This window comes from Pecten maximus, chromosome 9 (genome assembly GCF_902652985.1).
Source record: "Pecten maximus chromosome 9, xPecMax1.1, whole genome shotgun sequence".
In the NCBI taxonomy this organism is placed as follows: domain Eukaryota; kingdom Metazoa; phylum Mollusca; class Bivalvia; order Pectinida; family Pectinidae; genus Pecten; species Pecten maximus.
The window spans coordinates 3678026-3702087 of NC_047023.1; the positions used below are offsets into that span (position 1 = coordinate 3678026).

Genomic DNA, 24062 nt, shown 5'->3' on the forward strand with positions numbered 1-24062 from the left:
ATATCAAATACGCACAACTAGGGAACAAGGAGAACCTACATAGGAAGGCGGAGAAAATTCCTTAAGTACTTATAAAGAAATAGTGATAACAAGGATTGTTTACTGAGAGACGGATAGACTATGGACGAAGAGCGATATGAATAGTCTACCATCTGATAATGGTGGGCAAGTGTGATACACAATGTTTGGGATGAGACAAAACTGAATTATTTTATCAGAGTACATATGTTACCAAATATAACAGCGGGGCATAAAAAACAAGAAGAACGGTCTTTAATATTATTTTAGTTTTATTGATACAAGTAGTATCGCTCAGACTTGATCACTCTCAGACCTCACTTGTTCTGTAAGACACTTGAGTTATCTCCCTTTCACTTCCTGTCACTCCCAGCACTGTCAGTGTGACAGCAGTCCTCCATAACAAACCCTTATAGCTATGTACATACAACAGAGTCGTACAGTAAACATGTCAGGCTAACCTACTGGTAAGACATGTTCTCAATGGAATACTCCGTGGATAACATTTGTAATGGATGATGATGATGAGTTATATCGAAGGATTTTATTATCAACTTAAAAACTCTAAAAACAATGGCACAAATCATTTGATTTGACGACATTCACAAATGGTACAAAATAATTATGTACTTTGTATGAACCTTGTCAGTATCATTATAATATTGAACAGAACACAAACAATAATGGAATGAAGTAACTGAGAACCCCAAAACATGGAAAAGGGAATTCTCCGCTCATATTTAAAGCAAAGTTTGTTATAATTAAGATGTACGTATTTTAATATAACTGTACATCTGTCCAACAAAGGGTTACAAATGTGTCGCCTTCCCCGGACACTTCTATCTACACAGGTGACATGTATTTTTTATTTTTGCAGAGTATACTGACACATGTTTATACACACTCACACAAGTCTATATATTAGCGTATGTTTGCATTGAGTTTGAGCAACAAAGCCTGTCTCTGGGAAATCTTTCACAAATCTTCACTATAGTAAGTTTTTATACGTTTTCTATACCGACATGTGAAGACAATCATTGGTATTTCCATCGAAGTGTATATATATATATATATATATAAACACATTATATGTATGATGCATTAATTAACTGATATTCCATACGGGAAATGATTATCATGAGGAAAACCTAAGTAATCCACAGTTACTGTAGCATTACTATAGTAAAACTACAGTTAAACTATTAAAGTAATACTATTAGTACACTAGTAGCATTATACTGAAGTGACATTACTGTTAAATCTTATACCAGCTTTATTATAATATCACTGTAATGATGTAATAGTAATAGAACTTGAAAACACTGTAAAATAGTCAGCACATCAGAATACTAATATCTTAAACTATAATAATATAATACACTAGGTAACACAGTATTAAATGTAATAATACACAGTAAAATATGTTACACATTCCTGGTAACATGGACGATGGTACATGTAACCATAGCTACAGACAGTATAGGCCATAGCTATAGACAGTATAGGCCATAGCTACAGACAGTATAGGCCATAGCTACAGACAGTATAGGCCATAGCGACAGACAGTATAGGCCATAGCTATAGACAGTATAGGCCATAGCTCTAGACAGTATAGGCCATAGCTATAGACAGTATAGGCCATAGCTACAGACAGTATAGGCCATAGCTACAGACAGTATAGGCCATAGCTATAGACAGTATAGGCCATAGCTACAGACAGTATAGGCCATAGCTACAGACAGTACATTGTGTATAGGCCATAGCTACAGACAGTATAGGCCATAGCTATAGACAGTATAGGCCATAGCTACAGACAGTATAGGCCATAGCGACAGACAGTATAGGTCATAGCGACAGACAGTATAGGTCATAGCGACAGACAGTATAGGCCATAGCGACAGACAGTATAGGCCATAGCGACAGACAGTATAGGCCATAGCGACAGACAGTATAGGCCATAGCGACAGACAGTATAGGCCATAGCGACAGACAGTATAGGCCATAGCGACAGACAGTATAGGTCATAGCGACAGACAGTATAGGCCATAGCTACAGACAGTATAGGCCATAGCGACAGACAGTATAGGCCATAGCGACAGACAGTATACATGTAGGCCATAGCTATAGACCGTATAGGCCATAGCTATATAGACCGTATAGGCCATAGCTACAGACAGTATAGGCCATAGCGACAGACAGTATAGGCCATAGCGATAGACAGTATAGGCCATAGCTATATAGACAGTATAGGCCATAGCTACAGACAGTATAGGCCATAGCTACAGAAAGTATAGGCCATAGCGACAGACAGTATAGGCCATAGCTATAGACAGTATAGGCCATAGCGACAGACAGTATAGGCCATAGCGACAGACAGTATAGGCCATAGCTATAGACAGTATAGGCCATAGCGACAGACAGTATAGGCCATAGCTACAGACAGTATAGGCCATAGCGACAGACAGTATAGGCCATAGCGACAGACAGTATAGGTGTCTTGGTGCAGTTTCTATTACCGGCATGTTTTTTTTTATTACAATATACACAATCATATTCTGCATATCAATTAAGTCTGTGTCTTCAACATGTAATATATCAAGGAATAAATGTATTGCTTGTACAATGTATATGGCAAAATAAATCCACATTGAATTCAACTGGGTACATGGTCACAGGAAATGTATTTACCATGACAACAGATTACATACGCAGCCTCAGAAAATGTATTTACCATGACAACAGATTACATACGCAGCCTCAGAAAATGTATTTACCATGACAACAGATTACATAAGCAGCCTCAGAAAATGTATTAACCATGACAACAGATTACGTACGCAGCCTCAGAAAATGTATTTACCATGACAACAGATTACGTACGCAGCCTCAGAAAATGTATTTACCATGACCTATCTCATAGGCTCATGATATTCCTTTGGCCAAAAATGACTACCAGTCTGTTCTCAACAAAACCAAATAAATAAATGTTAAAAAAATAATCATAATGTATTAAACTAAAATAACGACCTCGAAAAATGATGATTGCTTTTAATTTCTGGAGCAGTAAAAATTAACATCATCATTTCGCATCTCACTATTTAAGCATTTCACAATTAACTAATAAAAACATTATTAGGAGCACTAATACATCCACTAATGACAATGCAACATAAACACTTTTCAACAGAAGGTATAGCAATAAACTATTTATTGTTGCTACACATAAAAATTAAAAGGCACAAAGGAAATGACATTTTTTTTTAATTGAATATCACAGATTTTTTTTATTACAAACAACTACACGTAATTATATGATAACAAGTCTATTAAATGATATTTGCATATTTCTGAAAAAACAGCAACAAAACTATTGCTTGTGATCACTGAAATAGTTTAAATTCTCCTTTTCAGCTATTAAATATAATAATTATATAGGTCAAACGCTGACCGAAATGGAAATCCAACCATGTCACAGGTTGTCCTATGTTCTTTGTTAATAAAATTAGGAAGTTCAGTTGACCCTAGATATTGATCAATTTCAAAAATCGAATCACAAATCTGGGTTGAATCCTTATCACCTTCCAAAATAAAAGTATCAATACAAAATTCTCATGATTCAAATAATGCTCTCAATTGTCAGGAGAAAGCCCCTAAGTCATTTGGAAAATAATTTTTCTGTTGTCTTAAGATCGGGGATTATGTATAGATGTTTGTAAGGAATGGGCCAGCTAACAGACAATTATCGCAAACCGTTTTGATTTGTGCAAATAAGAAGTGTGAGCAAACATAATCCATACATGTTATTTATGTCATGATAAACATCAATATAAACAAAGATACGTAAACAACATTATAATGTATTAAGTAAACAATGTGAGCCTGGAATGTTATCAGTGTCCACATCACCGCTGTTCTAAGGTCTGGGCCGACTCCATCTACTACAGTAACACGTACTAGTGTGTTCTAAGGCCTGGACAGACTTCGTCTACTATAGTAACACGTACTAGTGTGTTCTAAGGTCTGGACAGACGCCGTCTACTATAGTAACACGTACTAGTGTGTTCTAAGGTCTGGACAGACGCCGTCTACTATAGTAACACGTACTAGTGTGTTCTAAGGTCTGGACAGACGCCGTCTACTATAGTAACACGTACTAGTGTGTTCTAAGGTCTGGACAGACGCCGTCTACTATAGTAACACGTACTAGTGTGTTCTAAGGTCTGGACAGACGCCGTCTACTATAGTAACACGTACTAGTGTGTTCTAAGGTCTGGACAGACGCCGTCTACTATAGTAACACGTACTAGTGTGTTCTAAGGCCTGGACAGACTCCGTCTACTATAGTAACACGTACTAGTGTGTTCTAAGGTCTGGACAGACGCCGTCTACTATAGTAACAGGTACTAGTGTGTTCTAAGGTCTGGACAGACGCCGTCTACTATAGTAACACATACTAGTGTGTTCTAAGGTCTGGACAGACGCCGTCTACTATAGTAACACGTACTAGTGTGTTCTAAGGTATGGACAGACGCCGTCTACTATAGTAACACGTACTAGTGTGTTCTAAGGTCTGGACAGACGCCGTCTACTATAGTAACACGTACTAGTGTGTTCTAAGGTCTGGACAGACGCCGTCTACTATAGTAACACATACTAGTGTGTTCTAAGGTCTGGACAGACTCCGTCTACTATAGTAACACGTACTAGTGTGTCCTAAGGTCTGGACAGACGCCGTCTACTATAGTAACACATACTAGTGTGTTCTAAGGTCTGGGCCGACTCCATCTACTATAGTAACACATACTAGTGTGTTCTAAGGTCTGGGCCGACTCCATCTACTATAGTAACACGTACTTGTGTGTTCTAAGGTCTGGGCCGACTCCGTCTACTATAGTAACACGTACTAGTGTGTTCTAAGGTCTGGACAGACGCCGTCTACTATAGTAACACATACTAGTGTGTTCTAAGGTCTGGACAGACACCGTCAACTATAGTAACACGTACTAGTGTGTTCTAAGGTCTGGACAGACGCCGTCTACTATAGTAATACGTACTAGTGTGTTCTAAGGTCTGGACAGACTTCGGCCACTATAGTTACACGTACTAGTGTGTTCTAAGGTCTGGACAGACTCCGGCCACTATAGTTACACGTACTAGTGTGTTCTAAGGTCTGGGTGGACGCCGTCTACTATAGTAATACATACTAGTGGATTCAGTGGGACATCTACAGTTCAATTTTCTCATGACCAGAAAAAATATAAAGTTTTCAGTACAATCCATTAAACCTACCATTTAATGACTCGGAGCATCTATCACTTTAAAGCCAAAACACACTATTAACATACAGACAGGATACATCTCAATAAATAGTCTATCACTACACTACACCGACCAATCACAGATTTTTAACTCCCCATTGTGTATCGAGAGACTGACTAGATTAATGGTGATGTTTCTCCGAGGTGTCAGACAAGACGTCCGATGTCCACTAGTACTTGTCTATGTCACCAAGGTGTCAGACAACAGACATCCGATGTCCACTAGTACTTGTTAATGTCACCAAGGTGTCAGACAACGGACGTCTGATGTCCACTCGTACCTGTCTATGTCACCAAGGTGTCAGAGAACAAAAGTCCGATGTCGACTCGTACCTGTCTATGTCACCAAGGTGTCAGACAACAGACGTCTGATGTCAACTAGTACCCGTCAATGTCACCAAGGTGTCAGACAACAGACGTCCGATGTCCACTCGTACCTGTCTATGTCACCAAGGTGTCAGACAACGGACGTCCGATGTCCACTACTACTTGTCTATGTCACCAAGGTGTCAGACAACGGACGTCCGATGTCCACTCCTACTTGTCTATGTCACCAAGGTCTCAGACAACAGATGTCCGATGTCCACTCATACCTGTCAATGTCACCAAGGTGTCAGACAACAGACGTCCGATGTCCACTAGTAGTTATCTTTTGTTGGTTAATAATGACCAAACCTACAGAGTGAAGCTGGCAGTAACAATACACCTAAAAATGTATACTGTCTGCAGTAATGTAAAAACATCTGACATGGGGCAATCAGAATTCTAGGGAAACGCTATTTAGTAGTTACAATTTCAATTGGCCTCTAAAGAATTCATTTGACTCCTTAAAATGTTCAATGAAACAAAAAGCAGTGTATGCCTGGGTATTACCATGATACGTAAAGGATATATTGCACAGTATGTACGTCAGTCATGCTACCTATTCAACAAAACTACAAAAGTCCCATTGGGCCTGTATTGCTCACCTGTTTGTTACATCTTATCCTAATTTCAGGGGATCTAATTCTTCCTTTATTAAGCAATGAATCCTAAGCACTAGTTATAATCCATAGTAATTAGGGATATCATCATCTGTTTGTGTGTAGGGCCAGCACCTCGATCATCGTAGGTAAGAACAGGGATCTCCCCATTACGACTGAGGGACCCAGCATAGCGAGTACTGGTAATTGTAGATTAAATTGCCTAACTGAGATGCTAACATGGTAATGCCCTGGACATGTTCCTCATCCACCCCTTGGATGTGTTACAGCATTTATAGGCCCTCATCCATCTCCTGGACGTGTTACAGCATTTATAGGCCCTCATCCACCTCCTGGACGTGTTACAGCGTTTATAAGCCCTCATCCATCTCCTGGACGTGTTACAGCGTTTATAAGGCCTCATCCACCTCCTGGACGTGTTACAGCGTTTATAAGCCCTCATCCACCTCCTGGACGTGTTACAGCGTTTATAAGCCCTCATCCACCTCCTGGACGTGTTACAGCGTTTATAAGCCCTCATCCACCTCCTGGACGTGTTACAGAGCGTTTATAAGCCCTCATCCACCTCCTGGACGTGTTACAGCGTTTATAAGCCCTCATCCACCTCCCGATGTGTTACAGAGCGTTTATAAGCCCTCATCCACCTCCTGGATGTGTTACAGAACGTTTATAAGCCCTCATCCACCTCCCGATGTGTTACAGCGTTTATGAGTCCTGATGATGTTACATAGTTATTACCATATTTTTCCTTAAGGAATCCCCTCCCCTATCTGATGATTCCCCCAAAACGAAGGGGGCTTATTTGTTGGCAGGGCTTATTGAATGATAAATACAGGAAGTTCTTGATAAGTCGTCTTTTGAAAGCTAAAACCTACCAATATCCTCTTATTTTAACCTTCCCCTGGCATGACAGATCAGCTTATCCTCTCCTTTGAGGATGTGTAACTCGGAACTTGGTAGAAATCTTATCAGAAACTAATTAGGGGAAAGTATATTTTTAATGAAAAGAATGACAGACAAAAGACACTATGCCATGGATTAGTCTCACCAGTTCTCACAAGCAGGTGAGATAATTAATAGGGTGGATGGGGAGGGCTGGGGGTTGGGAGTTGTGAGAAATGTCAAAAATTTAGATCAAGATTTTTTTTAAACAATAATATTAAAGTATTTCCGGAAAACAGGCAGTATTGCACAGTTTTGGTCCACATAGACTGTAGGTAAACATACAGTACCAAACGTAACTCCAGCATATCATTACTGGTATAACACAGACAGAAATTATAACTAAGCTATTTTCACTGGGTTCATATACCTCAGAACAAAAAAACATACAAATAAAAACCCAGCCAAATGAAATGAACTACGTGCCAGCAAGTCTACTTGGGATTGCTGCTCATACAAAAGAACGGAAACTATACCTTTCGAGAGATTGATGTTTATATCAAATTGACAGGATTTGTTTGAATACGTAAGGAATGTTATTGCCACAAATATTGTAATTACTACCGATAGTGAAATAGTATTGTGTCCATAAGCAAGTGTTTACCAATAATTTCACACTACAGACATTCACATTCCTGTCAATTAAAAGTATTGAATTTCAAATGGCAGAGAAATTATGCAGTGAAAATAGATATTTAATTACCTACGTAATGCCCTATGCGACAAACATGTGGAGCAATTATCGTTGATTTGAGCTGTTTACAAAATCACTAAACTCTACAGATGTTTGAAAGATCAGCATTAAGGTTCAAGTGAACATTTTTTTTTAAATTCTGTTTTTTTGGTCATGTCCATACAGAGTCACACCATGATTTCATCCTCCTCCCCTATATTCTGAAGTCCTGGGATCGTAAGGTAACTCGAATCGTACGAAGGAATCCGTCCTTGCCCTACTAAGAACACTGCATCGTAGTTGCCGGGGGATACAGGGTCATTAACACTAGATTCACCTGAGGCCTCAAGCTCCTGGCTTCCGTAAGAATTTTCTGAATTTCTCCGTCTCTTCACTGCCTCACTATAGCGAGTTGGTGGTCGTCTCGGTGGCAGTGTGGCTCGCCGCTTGGTCAGATGCTTCAGCTGATTTGGGGGACTGACTGTGTAATGATAAAGGAGAGATGTTAGTGTGATGCAGTTGAGGGTGACAAAGAGACAAAGTCTTGACTTAAACTTTAAATAAGTTCCTCAACGACTAAGCTTAGTTACATGCCCAGCCAACAGGACTATCTTAAATTCTAGGCATGTTATAGACAATCTGTATCACCAGTGCTCTGCCTCTGAAGATCAAATTCTACAGTAACAACATTATCCAAATTTTCCAAGTTGCCTTGTTCTTTTTCCCCCAATATTATATAATACTAGTATTAAGTTATGAAATGTTAATTTCTTTTTAAACATCAATATTTGAATTAACTCTTAACATTTTCGCTCAATTACTCAACAAATTATTTACACTCTCAGCACTTCAGTCAGTTAATATGAACTTTAGATGAAATAGTAGTTTGAGGAAAGCTGTAAAGCATAAATTTTACATACACCTGCAAGCAGCTAATGGCAGACGAAACAAAAAACATTAATGTAGTCATAAGCTTAATATCAGCAGACCAGCATAGAGTTACACATCCTTGACCAATGTAAGTATATCGCAATATAGCTTTAATGCAATCTGTCCCTGATAAATTTAGCGGCCAATCAGTAATTAGCATATATATATAATTCACCCCGGATCAACTTATCAGCCAATCAGAAATCAACACATAATTCACTCCCTGATTAATGTCTGCCAATCAGCATACAGCTGTTTATCCCTCACCATTTTTGACTGTTAGATCTTATTTTTTGTAAAGCGTAAAAAACAAGAGATCCCAGAGGGATCTTGGCGCCCACCATTGAATGATCTTTATAGGTTCCATGTCAGATTGATCTTTTCTATACTTTTCCCTTCCTCTAAGTCTTACTAATCTGTGTAAATTCAGAAACAGCCCTCTAGTACTTTTCAAACAAAGGGAACCTATATAACAAATTTAAGATTTAGCGATAATGGCTGTCTGTCGGCCATGTTGTTTTCAGATTGGTCCAAAAATGCAATACTAGGGACCAAGGGAAAGCTACATATGAAATTTGAGAAAGATCCTTTCAGCAATTTCTGAGAAATAACGATAACAAACTTCAATAGTCAAAATCAAAGATGGCTGCCTCTCGGCCATGTTGTTTTCTGATCGGTCTCAAAATGCAATATGCATAACTAAGCACCAAGAGGAACCTACATGTGAAATTTGAGAAAGATCCCTTCAGAGCTTTCTGAGAAATAGCGATAACAAACTTCAATTGTCAAAATCCAAGATGGCTGCCTGTCGGCCATGTTGTTTTCCCATTAGTCTCAAAATGCAATATGCATAACTAGGCACCAAGAGGAACCTACATATGAAATTTGAGGAAGATCCCTTCAGTACTTTCGGAGAAATAGCGATAACAAACTTCAATTGTCAAAATCCAAGATGGCTGCCTGTCGGCCATGTTGTTTTCTGATTGATCTCAAAATGCAATATGCATAACTACGCACCAAAAGGAACCTACATGTGAAATTTGAGAAAGATCCCTTCAGAGCTTTCTGAGAAATAGCGATAACAAACTTCAATTGTCAAAATCCAAGATGGCTGCCTGTCGGCCATGTTGTTTTCCGATTGGTCTCAAAATGCAATATGCATAACTAGGCACTGCGGGGAACCTACATATGAAATTTGAGAAAGATCCCTTCAATACTTTCTGAGAAATAGAAATAACAAACTTCAATTGTCAAAATCCAAGATGGCTGCCTGTCGGCCATGTTGTTTTCCGATTGGTCTCAAAATGCAAAATGCATAACTAGGCACCGAGGGGAACATACATATGAAATTTGAGAAAGATCCCTTCAGTACTTTCGGAGAAATAGCGATAACAAACTTCAATTGTCAAAATCCAAGATGGCTGCCTGTCGGCCATGTTGTTTTGCGATTGGTCTCAAAATGCAATATGCCTAACTAGGCACCAAGAGGAACCTACATGTGAAATTTGAGAAAGATCCCTTCAATACTTCCTGAGAAATAGCGATAACAAACTTCAATTGTCAAAATCCAAGATGGCTGACTGTCGGCCATGTTGTTTTCCGATTGGTCTCAAAATGCAAAATGCATAACTAGGCACCGAGGGGAACCTACATATGAAATTTGAGAAAGATCCCTTCAGTACTTTCGGAGAAATAGCGATAACAAACTTCAATTGTCAAAATCCAAGATGGCTGCCTGTCGGCCATGTTGTTTTGCGATTGGTCTCAAAATGCAATATGCATAACTAGGCACCGAGAGGAACCTACATGTGAAATTTGAGAAAGATCCCTTTGGTCCTTTCTGAGAAATAGCGATAACAAACTTCAATTGTCAAAATCCAAGATGGCTGCCTGTCGGCCATGTTGTTTTCCGATTGGTCTCAAAATGCAATATGCATAACTAGGCACCAAGAGGAACCTACATGTGAAATTTGAGAAAGATCCCTTCAACACTTCCTGAGAAATAGCGATAACAAACTTCAATTGTCAAAATCCAAGATGGCTGCCTGTCGGCCATGTTGTTTTCCGATTGGTCTCAAAATGCAATATGCATAACTAGGCACCAAGGGGAACCTACATATGAAATTTGAGAAAGATCCCTTCAGTACTTTCTGAGAAATAGCGATAACAAACTTCAATTGTCAAAATCCAAGATGGCTGCCTGTCGGCCATGTTGTTTTCCGATTGGTCTCAAAATGCAATATGCATAACTAGGCACCAAGGGGAACCTACATATGAAATTTGAGAAAGATCCCTTCAGTACTTTCTGAGAAATAGCGATAACAAACTTCAATTGTCAAATCCAAGATGGCTGCCTGTCGGCCATGTTGTTTTCCGATTGGTCTCAAAATGCAATATGCATAACTAGGCACCAAGGGGAACCTACATATGAAATTTGAGAAAGATCCCTTCAGTACTTTCTGAGAAATAGCGATAACAAACTTCAATTGTCAAAATCCAAGATGGCTGCCTGTCGGCCATGTTGTTTTCCGATTGGTCTCAAAATGCAATATGCATAACTAGGCACCGAGAGGAACCTACATATGAAATTTGAGAAAGATCCCTTCAGTACTTTCTGAGAAATAGCGATAACAAACTTCAATTGTCAAAATCCAAGATGGCTGCCTGTCGGCCATGTTGTTTTGCGATTGGTCTCAAAATGCAATATGCATAACTAGGCACCGAGAGGAACCTACATGTGAAATTTGAGAAAGATCCCTTCAGTACTTTCTGAGAAATAGCGATAACAAACTTCAATTGTCAAAATCCAAGATGGCTGCCTGTCGGCCATGTTGTTTTCCGATTGGTCTCAAAATGCAATATGCATAACTAGGCACCAAGAGGAACATACATATGAAATTTGAGAAAGATCCCTTCAACACTTCCTGAGAAATAGCGATAACAAACTTCAATTGTCAAAATCCAAGATGGCTGCCTGTCGGCCATGTTGTTTTTCGATTGGTCTCAAAATGCAATATGCATAACTAGACACCAAGAGGAACATAAAAAAATTAAGAAATACCCAGCATATATATATAGCCCTGTAAAACACTTACGTACGAAAATCTAAAGTTTTGTATCTGTGAGGTCACACCATAGCATTTAGTTCTACAACATAGCACCCATACTAAATTAATGCCAGTTATCATTACTGACTGTAGCTGTATATAGATGATGTAACAGCCATCTTAATTAGCCTTGTCTATATAAATGATAATGCCACCCTGAGTCTGGTGGCTGGATAGAAATTAAAAGTTTGGATTCCAGTTAGGGCCTAACATATAACAGAGTATGAACAATTCTATACCAACCACGGCTACAATTAAGCTTGGCAGCCCCAATGTCATAAATCTAAATATATTTTTAAATTACATAATAATCATAGATATTTTGTCCAATGTTTACGTAGATATATTTTTTGGACAGGAAATGAATTTCCAGAAATATGTGGCTGATCACAACAGAAAGAAAACATTTCACCTGTCAAATTGAACTTAATTATCAAATTGCCATGTTAATGTAAGAAGCCAATTTGAAAAGCTGAGGTCTCCATTTCACACACATGAAAAATTAGGCTCTAATTATCATAAAACAACTAATCCACAATCAAACACAGAGTGATAGTGTACATCAATCAGTCTGAATATTCTGTTAGAATTGTGCGCTTAACACACAACTCAAGAAGTTGTAGCTTGTTTTATTTTTTTAAGTTTTCACACAATGCAAAGCAGTTAGCTAACTTGTGGTACAGTTGTTTGTACACAGGCATGAAAATAGATATTGTCATAATTGATGTTCAAATACAAAGAAAAGAGTCTATTAAATCCTTTCGGATGGAAAAACCCTCAATGAAATTCATTCTGCACATTTTATACAGAAAACAGAAAACATTCAACATATCAAACACAAAGAAATAGAATCACCTTTGACAGAAGGCTGATGGGTTGTAAACTAATACTGAATGATACAAGGTAAAACTACGTAGAAACAAGACAAAAAGGTGAACTATTGAAAGTAAGATCTAGTATTAATGAGTTCATGACATAGTGAAAAGAAGATTTGGACAAATTCAGTGGCCAAGACTGGAATAGACAGGACTAATATACTATTGTAGTACAGTAAAGGAATTATGGCTGGGAGACATCAACAATGAAAAGTCGAAAAAAAGACATTTATAACATGCCAATGTACCTCCGGTCAACCCTCAGAGGGTTGTCTCAGCTAGGATTTATACCAAACATGCACAAGGTCAAAGGTCATGACCTTACAGGTTTCACTGGATATGACCATTGTGTCATGACACTTTATAATATCAACACAATATCACAAACTACATCTATACACCACAATCAGATGTGTACGAAACATGAGGTATGTACGTATTACAAATCTTTTGTTCAATGGAATCCCTGCTGAATGTGCATCATTTTTTTATGAAACGAAAAATACAGCTTAGGTTATTTTTTTTTTCTTCTGTAAATGCACAATTCAAAGAAGGTAGGAGTAACATGCTTGCAGGACAAGAGGCTAAGTACAATAGAAATTTTCCTTGAGAAAAAATCTCGTCACAGCAACAGCAAGATGTCAGTGTGACAAACATACCTTGGTTGTTAATGATCATTTGAAAAAGCTTTTGATTGATTCTGAAAAGCAGTGAATGGTACGCCAACAGTCAGTATATATAAAGTTTGTATAAAATTTGTGTAAATAATCATAATTGGCTAATTATGACTCACATGTCAACTGGGTCAAGTTTAATAGTTTTAAGAGACATTTTATTTGATTGCAGCCATCCCGGGACAAAATAGATAATTTCAATAAGATCACATTACAATGATCGTGTACAACTAGTACAGATATTGTCTAACAGATCAGGACAAACATTACTATTGTTTATTGGCTGTATTAAGGAAGTGAACATTTTCAAATTAATTTAAAACAAAACTCCTGTGTTTTTCCTGGGATAATATGACAAGACCATGGAAATGAATAAAAATATGTAAAAATCATGGAAAAATATTGATATTAGCTCCAAATGGCAATTTCCTGAGGGGACAATGAAAATATTCAATTAAGGGTGTCATGACAAACTCATTCAACTGTATATACTTAATGACTATTTTTTAATCTGTATGAATTCTTGTACCTAAATTTACTATCATAGTTTTCTTTCTGTTTCTTTCCCTATTTTCCCCCACTTCTTTATATCCTGACATTTTATTATTTGTTACTTGTTTGTTAAAGCAGATAAGCCAAACACTTGTACATCAAAGCACACACATATATATATATATTGGTTACAAGGTTAATACCAAGTTATATAAGGTCATAGCTTTTGCAGGTCTACCTTATTACAAGTTAGTAAACAAAGTGCCATGTTTATACGGCAGTCATGTGTGAACACCACCTGAAGCTGTTGACACTACCTAATTTTCATTTTCTATTTATAGTAACGGTTACAACATTAGCAGGTAATAAACTAGGCTACAGTGATGCTAAACTTTCATTAATAAGACTGATATCTTTAATACTTCTTACCAAATTTTCATCTGTATATTTTTGTAACGAAAAAATAAAATGAATTTTGAAAGCTACACTTTGTGAAATGTATATTCTTAAAGGACAAAAAGTAAAACAAAAATATTTGTCTTCTGTATGTGATTGTAGACTGAAGATGTAAAGATGAGGAGAGTATGTTGCGGTGTACAAGCAGTGTAGTGTATAGCAGCATGTACTACCCATTCTCGTCGTCAGATCTTGTATATAGATACAACCAAAGCCAATACTTGATTTATGCAGCTATTTCAGTCGCTATTGAGAACAGAACACTGTAAGGCTCAAATATCAAAGATATTTGTTAGAGATGGCTGACGTTAACAGAAAGATTGGCTGCAGAAAAAGAACAGGGATATGTAAAATTTTAGTTTTACTTCCATCTTTATAGATCTCTGACAGATTCGAGTGAGATACGAGTTGGTGTTCAGGTGTAAAGGATCTGGGATAGAATCACACAGCTCTACTGTCTACTCACTAAACTCCCGATAGCTATTGTTTATAAATGATGGAAATTAGTGAAAATGTTTCAATTTAAGTGTAAATTAACTGTTATCAGAATTTAGCAGAACAGACAGTAGATGTGGTTAGTGTAACCCATAACACTAGCATACTTACTGGAAAACAGGAAGGCCAAAAACAAAGTGGGAGAAAACATTTAACAGGTGAAACACCCGACCAATACATGGTGCATAGATTGACAGTGTATTTGTGTGTGAGGGACACATGGTGTATAGATTGACAGTGTATTTGTGTGAGGGACACATTGTGCATAGATTGACAGTGTATGTGTGTGAGTAACATGGTGTATAGATTGACAGTGTATGTATGTGTGAGTAACATGGTGTATAGATTGACAGTGTATGTGTGTGTGAGTAACATGGTGCATAGATTGACATTGTATTTGTGTGGGAGTAACATGGTGCATAGATTGACAGTGTATTTGTGTGTGAGGGACACATGGTGTATAGATTGACAGTGTATGTGTGTGTGAGACATGGTGTATAGATTGACAGTGTATTTGTGTGTGAGACATGGTGTATAGATTGACAGTGTATGTGTGTGAGTAACATGGTGTATAGATTGACAGTGTATTTGTGTGTGAGACATGGTGTATAGATTGACAGTGTATGTGTGTGAGGGACACATGGTGTATAGATTGACAGTGTATTTGTGTGAGGGACACATGGTGTATAGATTGACAGTGTATTTGTGTGAGGGACACATGGTGTATAGATTGACAGTGTATTTGTGTGAGGGACACATGGTGTATAGATTGACAGTGTATTTGTGTGAGGGACACATGGTGCATATATTGACAGTGTATTTGTGTGAGGGACACATTGTGCATAGATTGACAGTGTATGTGTGTGAGTAACATGGTGTATAGATTGACAGTGTATGTGTGTGTGAGTAACATGGTGTATAGATTGACAGTGTATGTGTGTGTGAGTAACATGGTGTATAGATTGACAGTGTATTTGTGTGTGAGTAACATGGTGCATAGATTGACAGTGTATGTGTGTGAGGGACACATGGTGTATAGAATGATATTTTGTTTACTAAATAGTTGTTTGTACACAACATTTAAAAACCCCGTCACAGTCTTCATGTTAGTAAATATCTATTTCTAACCTCGCGCCTTTGATCACGTGATGTTCTTGACCAATGGTAATACGTCAGGGGATAGCGCCACCTGCATTCATTTTCAAGCAGCGTGATTATTTGTAGCAGGGTGCGTTCCCAGTACCTAATTATCATCCTTAACACTTTATCATTGGCACTGTTTCCTTAATTAGACCTCCATCAGAAGGATGTAGTTCTTGCATCTGTCTCATTCACAGACGCAGAATCTAGTGCTCCTTTAAATACTATCTCACTTTATAGTATTAGGTATGTTTTTCCTCTCTTTTTCAGCTTTATTCCATACGTGATATAACCTTTCAATCATTTGAACTCTTGTCATTACTTGGTTTATCTGCAAGCTTTATACCAGTTACTGTGCCACTGACCACATTTAACTTCTTAATGTCTCATTTTAGAGCATATGATAATTATGTGTGTATATATGTAATACGGTGCATTAATTTCTATAGGCAAATTTGTGCTTAGTTGTACTGATTATAATCAATAATTTTCTAGTTCATCATCGATTCACTTTATCTACACTCTTAAAAATATTACATTGTCATATCCTTCTTGCACATAATTTCTTTCTTGGGGGCTCTCATTCGGTTACTTTATTGTAACCTCTTCGATTTGGCCTTTTAAATTCGGGGAATTTCTTGCCCCCAATTCATTATATCATATTTTGTGTATTTATTTCTTATGTAGATGATATGCTTGGGATCGCCCAAGCTCGGGGGTCGCCCCATCTGAAACAGTCTTAGCAGAACTGCCTGCTTTTTAGCTACCAACTGCTTACTCTGTGGCTTGAGGTCGCTCAAGCTAGGTTTCTCTCCTCTCTATTAGTCATAGCTAGCTAAGCTATGATCGCTCTAGCTTGGGGGTTGCATGCCCCTATAGTATAATTAGTATCTTAATTGTTTAGGTGTATCTTTTGAGTAGCGAGTAAAAATTTATTATGTAATATTGTTAGTTGATGTTATTTAGTTGTAAGAATGAGCAGCCCCTAAGAATGCCAAAACCTTTAGATAATATTTAATATGAGCCTGAACAAGTTATTGGTTCCATTCAATAAATTTTTGACTTTCATACTGTTTTGGTGTGTTGTGTATAAATTGACAGTGTATGTGTGCGAGTAACATGGTGTATAGATTGACAGTGTATGTGTGTGTGAGTAACATGGTGTATAGATTGACAGTGTATGTGTGTGTGAGTAACATGGTGTATAGATTGACAGTGTATTTGTGTGTGAGACATGGTGTATAGATTGACAGTGTATGTGTGTGAGTAACATGGTGTATAGATTGACAGTGTATTTGTGTGTGAGTAACATGGTGTATAGATTGACAGTGTATTTGTGTGTGAGACATGGTGTATAGATTGACAGTGTATTTGTGTGTAAGTAACATGGTGCATAGATTGACAGTGTATTTGTGTGTGAGTAACATGGTGTATAGATTGACAGTGTATTTGTGTGTGAGACATGGTGTATATATTGACAGTGTATGTGTGTGAGTAACATGGTGTATAGATTGACAGTGTATTTGTGTGTGACACATGGTGTATAGATTGACAGTGTATTTGTGTGTGAGTAACATGGTGCATAGATTGACAGTGTATTTGTGTGTAAGTAACATGGTGTATAGATTGACAGTGTATTTGTGTGTGAGTAACATGGTGTATAGATTGACAGTGTATTTGTGTGTGAGACATGGTGTATAGATTGACAGTGTATTTGTGTGTGAGTAACATGGTGCATAGATTGACAGTGTATTTGTGTGTAAGTAACATGGTGTATAGATTGACAGTGTATTTGTGTGTGAGTAACATGGTGTATAGATTGACATTGTATTTGTGTGTGAGTAACATGGTGTATAGATTGACAGTGTATTTGTGTGTGAGACATGGTGTATAGATTGACAGTGTATTTGTGTGTGAGTAACATGGTGTATAGATTGACAGTGTATGTGTGTGTGAGTAACATGGTGTATAGATTGACAGTGTATTTGTGTGTGAGACATGGTGTATAGATTGACAGTGTATGTGTGTGAGTAACATGGTGTATAGATTGACAGTGTATTTGTGTGTGAGTAACATGGTGTATAGATTGACAGTGTATTTGTGTGAGTAACATGGTGTATAGATTGACAGTGTATGTGTGTGTGAGTAACATGGTGTATAGATTGACAGTGTAATTGTGTGTGAGACATGGTGTATAGATTGACAGTGTATTTGTGTGTGAGTAACATGGTGTATAGATTGACAGTGTATTTGTGTGAGTAACATGGTGTATAGATTGACAGTGTATGTGTGTGTGAGTAACATGGTGTATAGATTGACAGTGTAATTGTGTGTGAGACATGGTGTATAGATTGACAGTGTATTTGTGTGTGAGTAACATGGTGTATAGATTGACAGTGTATTTGTGTGTGAGTAACATGGTGTATAGATTGACAGTGTATTTGTGTGTGAGTAACATGGTGTATAGATTGACAGTGTATGTGTGTGTGAGTAACATGGTGTATAGATTGACAGTGTATTTGTGTGTGAGACATGGTGTATAGATTGACAGTGTATGTGTGTGAGTAACATGGTGTATAGATTGATATTGTATTTGTGTGAGTAACATGGTGTATAGATTGACAGTGTATGTGTGTGTGAGTAACATGGTGTATAGATTGACAGTGTAATTGTGTGTGAGACATGGTGTATAGATTGACAGTGTATTTGTGTGTGAGTAACATGGTGTATAGATTGACAGTGTATGTGTGTGAGTAACATGGTGTATAGATTGACAGTGTATGTGTGTGTGAGTAACATGGTGTATAGATTGACAGTGTATTTGTGTGTGAGTAACATGGTGTATAGATTGACAGTGTATGTGTGTGTGAGTAACATGGTGTATAGATTGACAGTGTATTTGTGTGTGAGACATGGTGTATAGATTGACAGTGTATGTGTGTGAGTAACATGGTGTATAGATTGATATTGTATTTGTGTGTGAGTAACATGGTGTATAGATTGACAGTGTATTTGTGTGTGAGTAACATGGTGTATAGATTGACAGTGTATTTGTGTGTGAGTAACATGGTGTATAGATTGACAGTGTATGTGTGTGAGGGACACATGGTGCATATATTGACAGTGTATTTGTGTGCGAGTAACATGGTTTATAGATTGACAGTGTATTTGTGTGTGAGTAACATGGTGTATAGATTGACAGTGTATTTGTGTGTGAGTAACATGGTGTATAGATTGACAGTGTATTTGTGTGTGAGTAACATGGTGTATAGATTGACAGTGTATGTGTGTGAGTAACATGGTGTATAGATTGACAGTGTATTTGTGTGTGAGTAACATGGTGTATAGATTGACAGTGTATGTGTGCGAGTAACATGGTGTATAGATTGACAGTGTATTTGTGTGGGAGTAACATGGTGTGTTGTTTGACAGTGTATTTGTGTGTGAGTAACATGGTGTATAGATTGACAGTGTATTTGTGTGTGAGTAACATGGTGTATAGATTGACAGTGTATTTGTGTGTGAGTAACATGGTGTATAGATTGACAGTGTATTTGTGTGGGAGTAACATGGTGCATAGATTGACATTGTATTTGTGTGGGAGTAACATGGTGCATAGATTGACAGTGTATGTGTGCGAGTAACATGGTGTATAGATTGACAGTGTATGTGTGCGAGTAACATGGTTTATAGATTGACAGTGTATTTGTGTGTGAGTAACATGGTGTATAGATTGACAGTGTATGTGTGTGGGAGTAACATGGTGTATAGATTGACAGTGTATTTGTGTGTGAGACATGGTGTATAGATTGACAGTGTATTTGTGTGAGGGACACATTGTGCATAGATTGACAGTGTATGTGTGTGAGTAACATGGTGTATAGATTGACAGTGTATGTGTGTGTGAGTAACATGGTGTATAGATTGACAGTGTATGTGTGTGTGAGTAACATGGTGTATAGATTGACAGTGTATTTGTGTGTGAGTAACATGGTGCATAGATTGACAGTGTATGTGTGTGAGGGACACATGGTGTATAGATTGACAGTGTATTTGTGTGAGGGACACATGGTGTATAGATTGACAGTGTATTTGTGTAGGAGTAACATGGTGTATAGATTGACAGTGTATTTGTGTGTGAGACATGGTGTATAGATTGACAGTGTATTTGTGTGTGAGTAACATGGTGTATAGATTGACAGTGTATTTGTGTGTGAGTAACATGGTGTATAGATTGACAGTGTATTTGTGTGTGAGACATGGTGTATAGATTGACAGTGTATTTGTGTGTGACACATGGTGTTGTTTGACAGTGTATGTGTTAGAGACACATGGTGTGTTGTTTGACAGTGTATGTGTTAGAGACACATGGTGTGTTGTTTGACAGTGTATGTGTTAGAGACACATGGTGTGTTGTTTGACAGTGTATGTGTGTGTGAGACACATGGTGTGTTGTTTGACAGTGTATGTGTTAGAGACACATGGTGTGTTGTTTGACAGTGTATGTGTTAGAGACACATGGTGTGTTGTTTGACAGTGTATGTGTGAGAGACACATGGTGTGTTGTTTGACAGTGTATGTGTGTGCGAGACACATGGTGTGTTGTTTGACAGTGTATGTGTGTGAGAGACACATGGTGTGTTGTTTGACAGTGTATGTGTTAGAGACACATGGTGTTGTTTGACAGTGTATGTGTTAGAGACACATGGTGTGTTGTTTGTGTATGTGTGACATATATATTATCAATATGTTTGATATAAACATGTTCTGCTGTGAAGTCATTCTATCTGGTTGATTTCAAACTGCTCATCAACAGTAACTATATCATTATATTCCTAGCTATAATTTATGTTCCCCTTATTTTCTAATCAGATCATTAGCCAATTCCTGAATCATAATTCTCACCAAAGGATATCAAAGTGTTATTCAAAACTTCAAAATCCTAAATATTATGCCTCCAAAGGACATTTAATATCCTCTACAAACTAAAAAGCTTAATTGTTCCCATTATTTTCTGTTACTAGGTTACCATGGCTGATTAAACAGCAATAAGCTGAAGCAACGACATAAACAGTGTATGTTGAAAGTTTACAACACTTAAATCAAACTTCAGTATAAATCAAGGCCCCGCCTCCTCAAACAAATGTCCATTCAGACTTTACCCTCCTTCAAAAAATTCACTGCCAAAAAGATTCTGTTTTGATTGAAAATTAATTCTAAAAAAAAAAATCAAGTTCTGGGAAACATCAATATATTAACATTATCTTTAGTTTATTCCCAATTACAATGAATTTGAAATCATAAGAAAAACTGATAATGGGAAAGTAAAACTGTCTTTCAGTTTTTATCATGAAATTGACCATGATATTATAACAAACATAATTTTTTATTTTGATATTTGATTAATGATATTATAACAAACTAAGGCAAAGACAAATTTTGAAGGAAACTGACAACTGAACTAGAATTTGTTGAAGAAAACAGTGCCAGGTAGAAACACTTCTATTTGTTCAGGTTAAGAGTTCAATAGACCATCGAATCACACTTCATCCTTTACACACACAAACACACATGCTACATTTGTGATCATCATATAGCCTCTGTCCTGTGTCAGGAAACGAAGAAAGAGATTGGTTTACCTGGGAGTTCAAAGGTCAGAGCATACTCCTCCTGATCTTCAAAGTCATCAGCTGTATCGTATGTACTGTCCATGTCATCCGTACTTAGAACCTCGTCATCAGAACTCAGGTGACGACATTCCAAATTTGGTAAATTGGACGTAAGGTTATCTCTGCAAACGAGTAATCAGTCGCTATATAACTGTGAACATGAGGACTGATCGAGTTGATGTTGTGAACTGTCAAAGTTTGACAGAGGATATAATACAAATTCTGGGTAAAATTGTCTATATCTAGCATGGCTGGCTATGAGGATACAGTAAAATCAAAATGATGGTATATATAAAGTACATCTTTATGTAAAATGATGGTACATAAAAAGCACATATTTATGCACGTACAGTCAAACTTCATTATCTTGAACTCTGAACTCGAAGGGTGTGCTTATATACAAATTCTTTTTAAGATATACTCGTCTTCCTCAGGATATCTCAAAGATTTTTTCGTGACCCCACTGACTTATTAAGATAAAATATAATTAATGATCTTAGGTTCCATTGTATACAGGAGAGACAAAAATTGTTAATGTGATTTTGATGTTGATACCCACTTTTCCTTTTTGATGGATCGAATGTGTGAGCGAAGTGCCATCTCCTCGGCGTGTGTCATCCCGTCGAGGGACTCGGTACTGGTCACGGAGGCTCCAGACACTCGCTTCTTCTCTTCTATTGGACTCTGTAGGAAGGTCATAACCATCAGTTTTATTTTCTAAGTCAGATTAACTTTTGTTAAAATAGTCCGATATCTTATTATGTGGGTTACAATGTAATTTTTGAATGTTGTTATTTTTCACATATTAATTGGAAGAAAGAAGACATTCAGCTGTATGCACAGATTGGTCATTGATAAATTCATCTTCTGTCTTTTATTACTAACCCTGACCAAACAGAGACAGTCTATAGGCCTACCTTCCTCATGCTGGCCCTGACAACATTGAGCCGGTCTGTAGCCGTCTCCGCGGCAGTTTCCAGTGTACTGATGTCTTCCAGTGTGGATTTCAACTTATACAACTGTTCTTGTATGATATGGTTGATCACCCTACACAGAGAAACCCAGAATTCTTATTTAGTCAATTCTAACAACACATGATTATAAATCTTTTGATACAAACTTATGACAATGGAATTAAACAAAACATTATCTTTTGTTCTGAAGACACAGGCAAAAAACAAAACAGGGTAATCACAAAGATGAAAGTAGAATCTTATTTTGCCAAATTGAATAAAAATTGGAATTTTTATAAAATGCAAAAGGAATGTGTATAGTTAATGCAAAATTGTTCTTACTTGGTCTGCCTTGGAACCTGACTAAGGGAGTCTTGTGCTTGTAGGTTTTTGCTTGTCCGCAGGAGACATGGGGCAAATATAATGGACAGTCCGGAAACAGACATTTTATTGAAGGCCTCGTGGTGAGCCACCCTGTAAAACAGTCAACATATTCATGTTAACAAGCTGGGAACTGTAAATTTTTTGTTTTAAGAAAGTCATGTCCAAGCTAGAGTTTTATAACTTTCTGTAGTCTCACTGTTACAGTATATAAGTCCTATGTCTGCACAGTTACAGGTATCAGACGTCATAAAAACTATCTAAATCACTCAGGAATACAGTGAAATAAATCACTCAGGAGTACAGTGAAATAAATCACTCAGGAATACAGTGAAATAAATCACTCAGGAATACAGTGAAATAAATCACTCGGGAATACAGTGAAATAAATCACTCGGGAATACAGTGAAATAAATCACTCCGGAATACAGTGAAATAAATCACTCGGGAATACAGTGAAATAAATCACTCAGGAATACAGTGAAATAAATCACTCAGGAATACATAGAGGTTACACAATGAGTGGTTGTTGGATATGGAATTTATTTCACACGAGTAAGTTATTTTTTAAAAGTTACAAAAGACACGAGCTTTAGCGAGTGTTTTTTGCAACTTTTAAAAAATAACTTACTCGTGTGAAATAAATTCCATATCCAACAATTTCGAGTCATGTGACCGGTTTCTACCACAATAATATCGGCTTGAATCAAAGGGAAACGTGGCCAAGTACAATTTTGCGTATGCAAATAAAGTGTACCGGTGACGTCCGGGACCCGGTGATGTGACGTCATTAGATTATTGATGACGTCAATAACAATTGCAGCTTTGGTCAAAGTTCACCGTGTTAGCCAATCAAAATGCGTACAGAGTTTATACCACGTGTGGTATAAACAGATTGTTAATCAACAGCTGTAATGATTACCTGATGGTCTGAGAGTTGAATAACACAGGGTATT

General features: G+C 37.4%; 1 protein-coding gene across 4 annotated transcripts in view; it reads right to left on the reverse strand.

Moving 5' to 3' along the window:
• Positions 1–272: 272 nt before the first annotated feature.
• LOC117334624 (unconventional myosin-IXa-like) overlaps positions 273–24062 on the reverse strand; it is a 123056-nt gene continuing 99266 nt past the window's right edge. For all 4 annotated transcript variants that reach the window (XM_033894336.1, XM_033894334.1, XM_033894335.1 and 1 more), the window contains 5 exons: positions 23068–23199; positions 22690–22819; positions 22332–22456; positions 21743–21894; positions 273–8415 (listed from right to left, as the gene is read on the reverse strand). In XM_033894336.1, coding sequence (XP_033750227.1) covers positions 8123–8415; positions 21743–21894; positions 22332–22456; positions 22690–22819; positions 23068–23199 — 832 coding nt within the window. In that variant the 3' untranslated portion in view covers positions 273–8122. The remainder of the gene's footprint in view (positions 8416–21742; positions 21895–22331; positions 22457–22689; positions 22820–23067; positions 23200–24062) is intronic.